Below are 15,149 nucleotides of genomic sequence, written 5' to 3'. Positions count from 1 at the left end.
AGGAGAGTCATTCTACCAGCACTTTGAAGAGGAGGGTTTAAGAAGAAAGTGGTTGGAAGTAATCTATGTCGAAGAAGGATAGCTGTGACCTTGGCGAGAGATGGTGATATAAGAACAAAGATCACAGCATTGGGGATAAAAGGAATTGTTGGCAGACATTTTGAGAAAGAAATGACAGATGTGATGTGAGACATTGGAGGGAGAAGTCCTAGTGATTCCAGGGTGTCCAAAATGTGAATGCAGGGGCGGCTGCCTAAGTGGCTCAGTCAGTTAAGTACCAGACTCTTGGTTTCGGATCAGATCATAACCTCCCGGTTTCATGGGCTCGAGCCCTATGGTCGGTCGGGCTCTGTGCTGGCAGCAGGGAGCCTCCTTAGGATTCTCTCCCTCTCTCAGACCCTCCCCCATTCATGCTGTCTCTGTCTCTCTCAAAATAAGTAAATAAACTTTAAAAATAAAATAGAGGCCCCTGGGAGGCTCAGTCGGTTAAGCATCCGAGTTGGGTTCAGATCATGATTTCTGATTCTTGAGCCTGAGACCCGTATCAGTCTCTGCTGTCAGCTCAGAGCCTGGAGCCTGCTTTGGATTCTGTGTCTCCCTCTCTCTCTGCCCCTCCCCCACTTGTACTCTGTCTCTCTTTCTCAAAAATAAATAAATATTTAAAAAAATTTTTTTAATTAATTAAATAAAATAAAATGTGAATGCATAAGACGGAGGCCTGGGCCACTGAAGCTGGCATGAGGGAGTACCACTGTAGTTTTGGACATCTTGGGGCAGAGTTATGGTCAAAATATTCACAAGGAGATGCCCTGCAAGTATTTAAAATTCCGAGCCTATAGTTCAGGAAAAAAAAAATGCCAAGGAGAAAAATTCCATATCCAGAAAAAGTTCCACTACTGTAATTCCTTATGGTAATTCCAAAATGCAAAAAGCCTTAAAAATTGCATGGTTTTAAAAAGTTTAGTGCCAAAACTTACTTGGTGACAATCCTGATCTGAATAAATGTGAGGCTTTTATAGTTTGAATAAAGTTTGAATAAAGAGTTCTGTCCCAAACTATAGTTAATGGTATCAAATTAGCGTTTAAAATAAAACATATTTATAAATTCTGAAACATATCTGGTCCCAAAGTTTTAGATGAAGCATTGTAGATATGTCTCAATAATTACATTATGAATTTATTTTACATTTTAAGAAAGTATTATCTTAGTTTTGATACATTTGGCATCAAACACAGTAGGTAAACAGATACATCTTTGTATCTGAAATTTTTGAAGAATGAAGCATTCTTTGTGCCTTTTCCATATGCTGATGTTTGGTAAATTTTAATTGATAAAATTGGGATAATACTATTGATCCCTTTGAATTGTTTAAAGAGCTAATGAACAGGATCCAACACATAAAGGGTATTTTAGTCATCCAACCATTTTAATCAACAAAATATTTTCTAAGAAGCATTTTGGAATTTTTTTTCTTTCCCAACCTCTGAAAGTACAGTGAAAATAAATGTCTCTCTTGATACTGTGAAGGAAGTAGCAGGGAGAACCAACAGGTCTTGAGAACCTACCATGTATGTGATGCTTTTAACCCCATGAAGAGAATATTATTTTCCCCATTTCACAGATGCAGAAACATTCTGAGATGTTAGTAGCATGACCTAGGTCACCCCTCAGTAAGGGGTAAACTATCTTCTCTTTTCCCTCCACCTAGCTCCCAGGGGAGTGTGAGAGACAACAGGTAAAACAGCCTGTCATAGTGTGAAAAATGGAGTCATTGTGGGCCTCTAGCATATTTTGGTTCCCTTTTTAAATTGTTAAAAGAATGTTGTCTTTCCATTTGTGCTGTTAGTCTTATATAGGTAAAATCATTGAAAATCATTTCTGATTATGTCCCTTTTTACCTGCTTCCCTGCCATACCTTTCTCCCCTAAATAAAGACCTCTGGAAAAAACATGTATTCAGCCCAGATAATCAAGTCTAATTTTCAGACAAACTGAAAGCAGTATCTTAATTTGATCAGGATTGGGAGGAGGAAAGGGATGTGGGGTGAGGTAAGAGTCTGGTTGCAGTGGTATTGAGGGTGAGGGAGGGAGGTTTTCTGCTTGCTGTAAGAGGGAGTTACCTGCCCAAAAGGAAATCAAGTTTATTGTAACTTGACCAAGTACACAGCAACGTAATCCGGTTCTTCAATTTTTGATGTGAATGCTTTAAATGAGAGAGTGTCACATTTACTCCCTTTCTTCCGGAGACCACACGTTGTAGACCGGGCCCCTCTCCTTCTCTGCCCAGGCTCCCAAGGCAAGGTTTCTTTCTCTCACTTCTTGCTGCCAGGCAGGAAATGTTCCTAGCTATGGGATAAGCGTCCCGTTTGGGGGGGCGGGGGAGGGGGGGAGGAGGGGGGAGATGAGAAAAGGAAAAGAAAAAGAAACAAAGCAAGAACTGCTAGAGCTGCTAGCCCAAGCCCCGAAGGATCACAGCGGGTTTCCAGTTTCCTAGAAACAGGGATTCCACCCACCCCCAGCCCAGGCCCTAACCGCCGCCCCCCCCCCCCCCCCCGCCCTCCCCGCCTCCAGCATTTTCCCCGCCCCCACCCCCAGCGGGGCTCGTGGGCGTGTCTTTAAGTCCCTGCTAATAGGGCTGCCCCGCGGGCGGGGCCGGCTTCCCGGGGCGCCCCTGACAGCTGCGGGAGCTAGCCCCTACCTAGGAGCTGGACCGGCCACACCACCCCTCTGGTGACCCGGCCCCGGTGCGCTGGTCCATGCTGGTCCCCGCCTTTGTTCTCGGGCCGGAGCGGGGACATGCACGGCTGACGATGGAAGTGGAGGACTCGGGCGGCGTGGTGTTGACCGCCTACCACTCGTACGCTCGCTCTCAGCCGCCCAGCTCCGAGCCGCGCTGTGCGCCCAGGGCCGCCGCCAGCCACCCGGGCAGCAGGTACCCAGAGCTGCTCCGAAGGGAGCAGAGGTTTCCCGGGCTTGGGGCTTTCACCTCCCAGCTGTGTTTTCTGCCAGGGCGTGAGAGCACCATCACATTGTCTTTTCAAGTTTTGGTGGACTAGTTGAGTGAGCCTCCTGTTCTTTGTATTGTCCTTGATTGAAAGTGGGAAGTGCACGAAGTCTCAGCCGGCAATGGTTAAGGTCCTTGGCTAGCAGAGGTTAGCAGCGGAGCTGTGTTCTTGATACAACTTGATGATAAGTAGGCATATGCCTCATTTCTGCCAAATTCACCCATTGACAATGGAGATTATTTTTAAAAAAATCATTGGAAATGAGATACAAACAGAAAAGGGGAAAATTTTGAATACGTTATCCTAAATCCTCGAATACTGTTGAGTTCCTTTATTAGCTGCATGCCACCTGAGCTAAAACATAGCTGGAGAAAGTCTCTAAAAAGTAAATCTGAGTAGACTTCTAAAAGACAATTTTATTTCTAGATTTTAAAAACCACTCAACTGTATAAATATATTGGTATTATTTTATTATTACTGATGTTGACCCAGTGCTGTAAATGCAATTATAATTTATTTCTTTTGGGTCAACAGAAGTCTATAATCATCTCATTATGTGTGTTTTAGATTTAATAAAGCAGGGATCTATGTTAAATTACTCTGTATCAGTGTTCATCTGTTTGATGCAAGATCAAGGCCAATGTGACTTCCATTAACTAAACAAAGATGTTAGACCCTTAGGAAAGTTCCCTGGGCAGAACAAAAGTGTTACAATAATGAGTGAGATGGTTTGATATCTGACTCATATTTAGGGGAAGTTTTGCTTGTTTAAATGTGGCTATTTGTTTACTATGGATCCACTGGTGAATGGTTTTCTTTACAAGTGGGAAGTTTGAGGGTTGATGTGCTTTTTTGCATCCTCATTTTCATTTACTTTTTCCCATACTTTTATCATTAGTTATGTGATAATGATTACTTATGTCTCCTAATCTAATTGATTGGTGAGGCTTTCAACAGATTGTGATTTTATTTCAAGGAATATCCTTTTGGCTAGTATCCATGAGAAGAACAAACTACATTGGCATGAGATCTATGTTAGGCTTGACTAACAAAGACAATATTGTTTCTTCTAAAAAGAGCAAGTTGAGTGAAATCTTATTTTTATGTTAAGACAGTAAGAAAATAACATTTTTCTTCCAGCTTTAGGAGCACATTGTTTTAAAGGCTACTTGTCTTTAGGGTGCTTTCTTTTCTTAAACGTTATCCTTGACTCTAATTACTCAGATTATGAATAACTAAATAGATATAAGTGAGTTGATGAGAAGCAGGGCCTAGTTTGTGCATTTTTAGATGGTCCTGGTGTAGCTGTCTTGTCTGTAACTCCCAGCAGCTGTCTAGGAGCAATAGCCAGATTGTGCCATTTGGGCCTTCCGAAACTACATCCGTTTCCAAAGCAAACTGGAGGAGAAGTTCCATTAACTCAGCATGTGGTCTTGTGGAATGATAATGCATGAGAGCAAAAGAGTTGTGTGTCATAGTTAGTGTTTTGTCATACGGTTGCCAATTAGATTTATGTTGCTCCAAGTTTTCATTTCTGGTGACCGTGTGCACCCTCTCTGTAGGAACCTTTGTACCACTCACCCTCTGATGCAGGAGATAGTTGACCCCGTCCCCTGCAACTAAATCACAAGAGAATAGCTTAATTCCTTGGTTCCCAGTAACAACAATCAAAAAGAAGTTCCTGTATTTACAAGGAGCCGGAGGACACCATCAATCATGAGTCTGATAACAGAAATAATCAGGGCCGAGTTATTAACCTTTGACTCACTAACTACTGATCAATACTTCCTTTCAAGCCAAGGAGCAAGATCGTATTGTTCTACTTATGAAGAAAGGACTCTCTCTTTCAAAAATATGCTTTCCTTTAAATTGCTTACATATGTGTAACATATTTGTGGAGGAGTGACCAGTATGGCACTAGGAAACACGGACTATTGTATCATCATTCTTGAGCTCTGAGCAGCAAAGGTTCAATTCAGACCAAACCATCTTCTCATTTTCCAAGCCTCCACTCTATCTGACTTTATGTGCTTTTGATTTTGGGGGGCCTATTTTTCCCACTAAAATAAAATCTCAATCTCTCTCTTTCTCTCTGCATCTCTCTCTTCATTATTCTCTTTTGTTCACTGTTGTATCCCAAGTGCCTAGAGCAGTGTCTGGTACATTGTGGTAGCTCAGTAAAGATGTGTTGAATAAACTAATGAATTCCTACCAAGATTATAAAATGGCCAAGATAAAATGGCAGGATTTTAAACAACAGAAGTCACTGTGTTTGTACCTACTATGTGCCAGTCACACATTACGCTTCAGTAATACAAGAATGGATAAGACAAGGTCCCTACCTTGAGAATGTGGCCCTTTATCTTTCAGACCAGTAGGATTATTAAAAAAAAAAAAAAAAAAAAAAAAAAAAAAAAAACTTGGAATAAGTGGCAACATTTTGAAATGAAGGGGCTTCAGATGTATATCTGGACTGTCAGCTTCTCATCAAAAATTATAATAAAAAAATAAAGGATCCAGCGACTCAGGCCTCTGCTGCTACCTGCTAGCACTGGCTAAGGCTGAGTAATGGCTGCTCCATTACATGCCTCCCCCTGTAACTCTTCAACAGGGAAGCTGGGTGGCTACTTTAATTTCTGTAGGGACTGCCCATTTTATTTTATTAAACTAAGTAGCCAGAATAAAGTGTACTTGCCAGTTACTCAGGCTCGGGGTCAGGCTCCTGGACCCCGCACATCATCTGTGGCATTTATTACCATGTGGCCTTGGGTAAGTTGCTTCAACTGCTTAGAGTGGTATCCAATACGACTCTGTAGTTGTATTATTACTGTTACCACTTTTCTTTTAAAGTTTATTTATTGGGGTGCCTGGGTGGCTCAGTTGGTTAAGCATCTGACTTTGGCTCAGGTCATGATCTCACGGTTTGTGAGTTCTAGCCCCTTGTCGGGCTCTCTGCTATCAGCAGAGCCTGCTTCGGATACTCTGTCTCCCTCTCTCTGTGCAAGCTCTCTCTCTCAAAAATAAATAAACATTGAAAAAAAAGAGTCTCTTATAAAAAAATAAAGTTTAGTATTTTGAGAGAGAGCGAGCACAAGTGGGGGAGGAACAGAGAGAGTAGGAGACAGAATCCCAAGCAGTCTCCATACTGTCAGCATAGAGCCCAACTTGGGCCTCGATCCCACAAACCCCAGATCATGACCTGAGCCTGAGCCAAGATCAAGGGTCCTATGCTCAACCAACTGAGCCACCCAGACACCCCTACTGTTATCACTTTTAATCACAGTTGTTGATGTAAAGAGGAGAGTAAAATATTTTTGGTACCTATCCCCAAAATTTATTCATGGAGGAAAAAGACTCGAGTACTAAGTATTTGTTGGGAGTTAGGAAGGGTGATTCCTTATTTCACAAACATTCTATCTTTACATTCTACTTGTAAATGATGAAAGAGAATGAAGGATTGTAAATTCTTAGTTCTGTTAAATGATTGTCTTTACAGTCTTGTGCTTTTTAGAGAGGTTAAGCTTCTAGACCCTTATTCAGAATCCAGAGTGAAAATATTAACATACATACAAAATTATTTCACTTACAGAATGAAAGGTAGCTGAAGATAAAGCTGGCTATCTTGAAAGTTTCTCTAAAGTTATACATAAGAAATATATATGATTTTTTTTGTGAGTGTACAGTATAAAATGTCCATGAGTATTTCTGATGTTCATTTTGTTATACCATAAACTTCCTGAGAGAGAACAAAAATAGAAGAGGAAGAGAACCAGCTCTTCCTCAAAAACAAATAAAAGAAGCTAACCAAGGTTATCCTAGGAATTCTAGTTCTATAGCAATGTTAACATTTTTGTAAAGGGGATATTGTTTTGTAATATTATAACTGTGCATAGTAACAGGAATGATTTGATTAAAATGGAATTAATGATAATTAGAAAGTAACTATTGTACTTTGTGGAAAAAAACTAAATTTAGCAACTCTTAGCGCCATCTTTATTGGTACTTTCCTGGATGGAAATTAATTAAAACGTTTATTTCAAGGTGTAAACTCTTGTTCAGTTAAGTACTTATACAGGACTATGTGAGCTTCTGGACATATACAGAGGTACACTAAAATCTGGGGCAGAAACTTTTTATTGAAAACTTTTTCTAGAAGATTCAGAAATAGTAATCAAAATAGGATTCTTATGAGAGGATAAGATATTTATGGGTCATTTTTATGTTATGGTTAAAACCAGAGTCAGTGTCTCTGGTTTCTTTCTACAGCGGGGCCCCTGCTGAGTGTAGGTGCCTCCATATGTGGAGCTGTTGGAAAACATCTGGCACATTTCCTTTGATCATGTCATTTGGCTAAACATTTGGCCAGTTGCTCTGTCCATTTTTAACCTGCTCTCTTCTCCCTGATCATTAATCCTTAATGTATTCACAAAAATTCAGGGATCTAGGGCATTGTGGAATCACATTCATGAGGATAGATAACTATTTCTTAACTTTCTATTTTGATATAATACACTTCTGCAAAACTTGCAAAAGTAGTACAGCATTTCATGTAAACTTCCTTCAGTTTCTCCTAATGTTAACATTGTGCATAACCCTAGTTTGATTATCAAAACTGAAAAATTAACAGGGGTGCATATGGTTGACCATGGATTTAACTTGATTTCATCACTTTTTCTGTTGTAGAATTGAACTTGGGATCCCATGTTGAACTTCATTTTGCCTCCCAAACCTCCAATCTCTGACAGTCTGTCCTTATCTTTTATGACCTTGGCACATTTGGAGTACTGGTTGCTTGTTTTGTAGGAAGTTCTTCAATTTGGATTGGTGTGATATCTTCTCATGGTTAGATAGAGATTGTGCATTTTGGGTAAGAATTCCACAGGATGATGTTGGGCCTTTCTCAAGTGCACTATATTTGGAGGGGACATGATGGTGATCTGTCTCACTGATGTTGATGTTGGCTCTGATCACCTGGTTAAAATGGTGTCTGCTGGGTTTCTCTACTGGTGAACTACTATTTTCCTCTATATAATTAATAAAAAACTGGGGGGAGATGTTTTGTGATTATGAAATATTTCCTGTTTTCTTCTCAAACTTTACTGATTTTTTTTTCTCAATTCTTCTACATTGATGTATTTTATATACTATAAAATGCATATTCAGTATTCTCTCTTATTTTATTGTTTGATCTCCCTTTCCTTTAAAAAAAAAATCAAGCAAATAAACTGGGATGCCTGGGTGGCTCAGTCGTTTGGGCGTCCGACTTCAGCTCAGGTCATGACCTCACGGTTTTTGGGTTTGAGCCCCGTGTTTGGCTCTGTGCTGACAGCTCAGAGCCTGGAGTCTGCTTCAGATTCTGTGTCTCCCTCTCTCAGCCCCTCCCCTGCTCACGCTCTGTCTCTCTCTCAAGAATAAATAAACATTAAAAAAGATTTTTTTTTAAATCAACCAAATATAAAAAATGGTTTAATATCCATAATCTGGTCTGAGTTTATAAAACCTATTCCCTAATTTTCAAAGTTTCATGATTTTTTGGAAGCAAAATTTTATTATAGTCAGGAGAAAAATAATCAGAAGGCTACTAAATTAAAATAAGAGAGGTAGTTGTTAAATCCCACTTTGCCTGGAGGTATTACTGAGGCTATCTGTTTTCTTAGAACTATGTCTGTACCTATTGGAAAACATTTTTCCTTTACCAGTGTCCCTGAGGTGTTATTTGAACCTTTGCAAATGTATTGTAACTAAAGTAAACATTTAATTCACATATGATCAAAATGCCTTCTCATTCCACTCTTAAACTATTTCATTTCTGAAGTAGTTCTTATTCTCTGTTTTCTTAATCTGTGGTCTCTAGATATCATCAGTTCTAGCAAAAAATAAAAGTTAAATGTTATGGAGCAGAGGAAGAGAATAAAATGTTTCGCAGAAGAAAATTTCAGAAATAAGGTTATCCATTTAAGCGATAGAGTTTGTTTTAAGCCTCTTTGGATGAAACTATAAGGTCATGCATACCCCTACCTAGGACAGAAATGAACCTTTTCTTAATGAATGACTGTCATCATTAAGACAGTATAATTTACAGTGCTCTATGTAGTAAAGGCACCCTATTGGGATGCGAAAGTTTACTTGCCTTCATAGTAAATAGCCTGCATTGGTGTCTTGTTTTATGTCTTCAGTAATTTAAATATTTTTGTTGTTGTTATTTCCCAAGGCAGTCTTGAAACCCTTTAGTCATACTTACGTTCTTTTTAATGTTGTTATTTTAACATGCTTTATGATTTACTTTTCATTGGATAATCAGGGTTGTGAGAACTGTGTAAAGAAAATGCTATTCAGAGGACCAGAATGCATAATCTAACACAAGACTTTGATAGCACTTATTTCAGTTTCTGGAGTGTTTCTTGGTTTGCTTGTTTGCTTTCAGTTTCTTGTTGTGTTCTGGTTACTGGAGTTAGTGAGTTTTGTACAATGTGTCATTCTTCACCCATGGAATCTCATGTGCCCATTTCTTTGTGATTACTAGAGGATGAACTTCAGAACAAAATAATAGCGCATCCGGTTACTCTGGTCTCTATAATGGGAGCTAAAGAAAGTAGTAGATGGTTTCACCGCATATTTATCTTAAATATCTGGGGTTTATGACACATTCTTTCAGTATCAAATGTGTTACATCACTTTGAATAAGTGAATATTATAGGTAAAACTGTCCCTTTGACAGGCATTAAGTGCTCAGTGATTCCAAGGGTGGAAGAACATATACTAAGTATCACTCAGAGAACCGGCTGCCTTGTCTCATATTACTCTTAAAAACTAATTAAACCTCTGCATTCCATTTGTGATCCCTCAGATTGATAGATGATGACTGCAAACAGGCACACAATGGAGAGGACAGGAAGCTAAAGTATGCAGAATTTTTTAAATTGTCAAACACTTGAGATTTATTTATACCATTTTAGTAATTCTAAGTTAGGGTGCTGATTATCTTATGGATAAGAGAGAAGTTTTTACATCTGTGCTAAATGTTGTGGTTGGTTAGCCACAAAGTTTACTTTTGTACATCTGTAATGTATACAGAAAAGAATCCCTCTAAAATTTCCTATTCAGTTTTCATTTATTGAAAATCAATTTAGAAAACACTGCCAATACATTTGCTTTTATGCAAAGGTCCATCAGTGTATTTACATTTTCAGATCTGTGGAGATATCTGACAGGTGCTTAGAAAAAATGTTGAAAGTACAAAATTGGCATTATAGTTAATAATATGACATTTGATCTCTTCCCTTGACACTTTTCTCTCCACACCTAAAAGTTTACACAGTAACTAAAGTTAATACCTCTGTGGTTGGAACTAAACCCATATATAAGTAGCTGGAAATGAAGAGCCAAACAAAAGAGAATAAATTTAGGCAGAGAAGTAAGGACTAAACTTCTTTCCAGAAAATTTCCTTAACAGTAGTAGCCAGAGAGTTTTCATCTGTCATAACAGAATGATCATTTGGCAATTAATCACGTATTGTCCTATGATGTCATTTCTTTTTTTTTAGAGGCCTGTTTTTATTGAGAACTTATTTAGCTTAACATACATTATCTTATTTAATCCTTACAACAGTCCTGAGAAGTAGGAAGACAGTAAGGCACAGAGAAGTAGTCCAAGGTCACACAATGAGATAATGATTCCCACTCAGCCCTTCCAAAACTATTGTTTAAATCTTGAAACATTTAGTATATTATGGATTTAGTGTTTTCCTGTCTCAGTTTGATCATAGGTTAATTGAGAGGAGGGACAGTATTATTATTGTGTCCTCCTTAGCAAACTTACAACTTTCACATAGTAGGTGTTACAGATACTCAGTTTTGATTTAGTCTTTCCTTTTGCAGTAATTTTTATTCTATTTTAATGTAATAAGCATCGGTGGGTTAAGTATGGGTGGATAGAAATAGTTTGAAACATTTTGTTATCACTTGAAGCAAGTGCAATGTTAGGAATTTTTTTCCCATTAATTTAAAAGCTGTATTCTTGCCCTTCATGCAATCTTAGGTAACAGTATTTTAAAGTAGACAAACGTGCTGGAAAAGTCATTCATTTTGACCAAGACAGTGAGATCTAAGCAATTAGTAACAGGAAATCTTCCTGTGGCTTTTTTTTTTTTTTTGGGGGGGGGGGGGGGAGGGGGGGTGGTGGCAGAAGTGGGGGAGGGTAATTTTTAATCTTTTAATCCTTAGGTTGATGTTCTTAGTAACTAGCTCTTAGAACTTTTCATTTAGTTTTATTAATTGCTTTCTTTAACTACTAAGTTAGATTTCTATGGTTAAAAATATGTTTTTCACTTCATTCCTTGAAATTGGACTCACAACATAATTCTTGATAATTTTTTTTCTTCCTTTTGGGGAAAGCTCCAATAAATTATTTTTAATTAATTTTTTTTTAATTTTAGCATAGTTAACATACAGTGTTATGTTAGCTTCATGTGTACGACATAGTGATTCATCACTTCCATACAACACCGTGTGCTCATCACAACAAGGGATCCTTAATCCCCATCCTCTATTTCACCCATCTCTCCACCCACTTCCCCTCTGGTAGCCATCAGTTCTCTATAGTTAAGACTCTGTTACTTGGTTTGTCTCTGTCTCTGTCTCTGTCTCTGTCTCTCTTTCTTTTTTTCCTTTGCTTTTTTGTTCATTTGTGTCTTTCTTTGACTGACTTATTTTGCTTAATATTATACACTTTAGCTGCATACATGTCATTGCAAATGGCAAGGTTTCATTATCTTTTATGGCTGAATAATATTCCATTATATATATGTGTACACACACATACATACATACATACACACACATCACATCTTCTTTATCCATTCATCTATTGATGATATTGATGGACACTTGGGCTGCTTCCATAATTTGGCTATTGTGAATAATGCTGCTCTAAACATAGGGGTGCCTGTGTCCCTTCCAATCAGTATTTTTGGGTAAATACCAGTAGTACGATTACTAGATTTAGAGTAGTTGTATTTTCAACTCTTTGAGGAACATCCATACTGTTTTCCACAGTGGCTGTACCAGGTTGCATTCTCACCAACAGTACAGGAAGCTTCTTTTTCTGTACATCTTTAAAAAGAAAAAAATTTTTAATGTTTATTTTTGAGGAGGGGAGAGATGGAGTGTGAGCAAGAGAGGGTTAGAAAGAGAGGGAGACACAGAATCCGAAGCAGGCTTCAAGCTCTGAGCTGTCAGCACAGAGCTGATGTGGTGCTTGAACTCATAAGCCGTGAGATCATGACCTGAGCTGAAGTTGGATGCTTATTCGACTGAGCCACCCAGGCGCCCCTTCTTTTTGTCTATATCTTTACCAACACTTGTTTTAAGTATATATACATGTATATACTTGTTTTATATATATGTATATGTGTGTGTATATATATATATATATATATGTATACATATATATATATTTTAAGATGTATTTATTTTTGAGAGAGAGAGAGAGAGAGGGAGAGAGAGCAAGCTGGGAAGGAGCAGAGAGAGAGAGAGGTACAGAAGATCTGAAGCGGGCTCCACTCTGACAGCAATGAGCCTGATGTAGGGCCCAAACCCACGAACTGTGAGATCATGACTTGAGCCGAAGTTAGATGCTCAACTGACTGAGCCACCAGGTGCCCCTGTTACATATTTTATTTTAGCCATTGTGACAGGTGTGAGATGATATCTCATTGTAGTTTTGGTTTGTATTTCCCTGATGATAAGTGATGTTGAGCATATTTTCATGTGTCTGTTGGCCATCTGGATGTCTTCTTTGGAGAAATGTCTGTTCATGCCTTCTGCCCATTTTTTTAATTGGATTATTTGTATTTTGGGTATTGAGTTGTATCTGTTCTTTATATATTTTAGATACTAACCCTTTATCGCATATGTTATTTGCAGATATCTTCTCCTATTCAGTAGGTTGCCTTTTAGTTTTATCGATTGTTTCCTTTGCTCTACAGAAGCTTATTATGTTGATGTAGTCCTGATAGTTTATTTTTGCTTTCATTTCTCTTACCTCAGGAGACATATCTAGAAAAATGTTGCTGCAGCTGATGACAGAGAAATTACTGCCTGTGTTCCCTTCTAGGAATTTTATGCTTTCCTGCCTCACATTTAGGTCTTTAATCCATTTTGAGTTTATTTTTGTGTATGGTTTAAGAAGGTGGTCCATTTTCATTCTTATGGATGTAGTGGAACTGTTTTCCCAACACCATTTGTTGTGTTTTTGGGGCACTTGGGTGGCTCAGTCGGTTAAGTGCCCAACTTTGGCTCAGGTCATGATCTCATGGCTCGTGAGTTCGAGCCCTACATCGGGCTCTGTGCTGACAGCTCAGAGCCTGGAGCCTGGAGCCTGGGGCCTTCGGATTCTGTGCCTCTTTCTCTGCCCCTCCCCCGCTTGTGCACTCTCTCTCTCTCTCTCTGTCTCTCTCTCAAAAATAAACATTAAAAAAATTAAAAAAAGAGACTTTTTCCCATTGTATATTCTTTCCTGCTTTGTTGCAGATTAACTGGTCTTATAACTGTAGCTTTATTTCTGTGTTTTGTATTCTGTTCTGTTGATCTATGTGTGTGTTTTTGTGCCAGTACCACACTGTTCTGATTACTACAGCTTTGTAAAATAACTTGAAGTCCAGAATTGTGATGCCTCCAGCTTTGCTTTTTCTTTCTCAAGATTGCTTTGGCTATTCAGAGTCTTTTGTGGTTCCATATAAATTGTAGGATTTTTTGTTACAGTTCTGTGAAAAATGCTACAGTGTAAGAAATCTTAATGCAAGTTGAGAAACAATACTCCATGAGAATTAATGGGGCTTTTTCCTATTTTCTCTCCCAATATTCAGTCAGGTTTTTGCCTTGTCATGATTTGAAACCAACCAAGAGACCAATCCAGATCTTAATCCATACTTCTGTGAAGATCAGTTTTTTCCAAATCTTGCTCAAAAATTTAGATACGATAAGGTAGGTTGTGGCAATCCAGACCCCTGAGCCATGCCTCGCCTTCCGTAAGTCTAAGCATAGCCCTTATCCATCAGTGATCTTGGAACCATGCATAATGCCGACTTAAATTGTCCTGCGAGTGAGGATTCCTGTTTTGAAAATTATTTCGGAGCCCACTGTCGTCTGGACTTGAGTCATCTGGAGAGGTCAGAGTCAGAATGGCCTCTGGCTGTGTGCACTTGTGTTTATTTCGCAAGGTATTCATTTTGATAAACTTAGGTTCTTGGGACACCAGAACTACAGAGACTGGACGGTCATTGTAGTTATATATAAACAGCATGGTTCGGACATTTCTGCTAACTGCTGTGTCTTTAGGAGTCTCTTCTAACTATTCTTAACCAGTCAGGGAGTTCAGAGTGTGTTACAAATAGGAATGAAGCATCATGAAAGACTACTCATGAGTAAGGACTGCAAGGAACACTCTCTGTGGTACAACAGGGAAGCAAAGTGTGGGAAAGTGTCTTGCCGAGAGCCTCATAAGGAATAACCAACTGGTTGAGCCAGACTCTGAATTCATTCTGCTGACCCCTGGTCACCCACTCAGGCCCACGACATGGTCTCATGTGTTCTGGGAGCAGTCAGGTTAACAACGTGGAAATCATGGCAGTGGGGGAAACTGGCTTTCTCACTGGGAAACATTAAGGGTACAGAAGCAGAGAAAAGGTGGCAACAATTATGAGAATGGCATTTCCTTAGCTTCCTTTCAAACACGGTTATAGCTACCCCTACGTTATCTCACTAAGTTAACGTGGACAGTCTTGAAAACACACTTGTTGTGGCTTTTCATTGGAATCTTAAAGGAAAACATTTGCTGACCTCAATAGAGTAAGCAATTAAATGGGAAAAGAGCTGACTGTAAGTTTCCGCAGATTTTGTTTTGAAAAACAGAGGATGCCTGGCCCCTGTGATTTTTAACATACCACAACTTAACTTCTCTCCCTCCTCATTTATAAAGCTCAGTGATTACAAGGTCAACTTGGCAACTGTTTTTGTAAAGTCTAAATTGTGCTTAGTTGCAGAAAGCTCTGCTCTGGAGGACCCCTACCCCTTCTAGTTCTGGAAGTATGTAATTGGAAAAAGCAGGCCATGCTCTGCCTATTTAAAGCTGTGTCATCCTTTGTG

At 38.9% G+C, this 15,149-nt stretch overlaps 1 protein-coding gene across 7 annotated transcripts in view; it reads left to right on the top strand.

The window, feature by feature from the left end:
- Window positions 1-2,681: 2,681 nt before the first annotated feature.
- The window catches only part of ARHGAP28 (Rho GTPase activating protein 28), a 203,099-nt gene continuing 190,631 nt past the window's right edge, over window positions 2,682-15,149 (top strand). For 6 of the 7 annotated variants that reach the window (XR_006195447.1, XM_042911218.1, XM_042911214.1 and 3 more), the window contains exon 1: window positions 2,682-2,932. Coding sequence is in view for 5 of the 7 variants with exons in the window: in XM_042911218.1 (XP_042767152.1) it covers window positions 2,757-2,932 (176 nt within the window). In the remaining 2 variants the exon portion in view is untranslated. The remainder of the gene's footprint in view (window positions 2,933-15,149) is intronic. The other variant, XM_042911216.1, reaches the window with a different exon arrangement.

This window comes from Panthera leo, chromosome D3 (assembly GCF_018350215.1).
Source record: "Panthera leo isolate Ple1 chromosome D3, P.leo_Ple1_pat1.1, whole genome shotgun sequence".
Taxonomy (NCBI): domain Eukaryota; kingdom Metazoa; phylum Chordata; class Mammalia; order Carnivora; family Felidae; genus Panthera; species Panthera leo.
The sequence above is the reverse complement of the archived record's forward strand: the minus strand, read 5'-3'. Positions and strand labels throughout refer to the sequence as shown.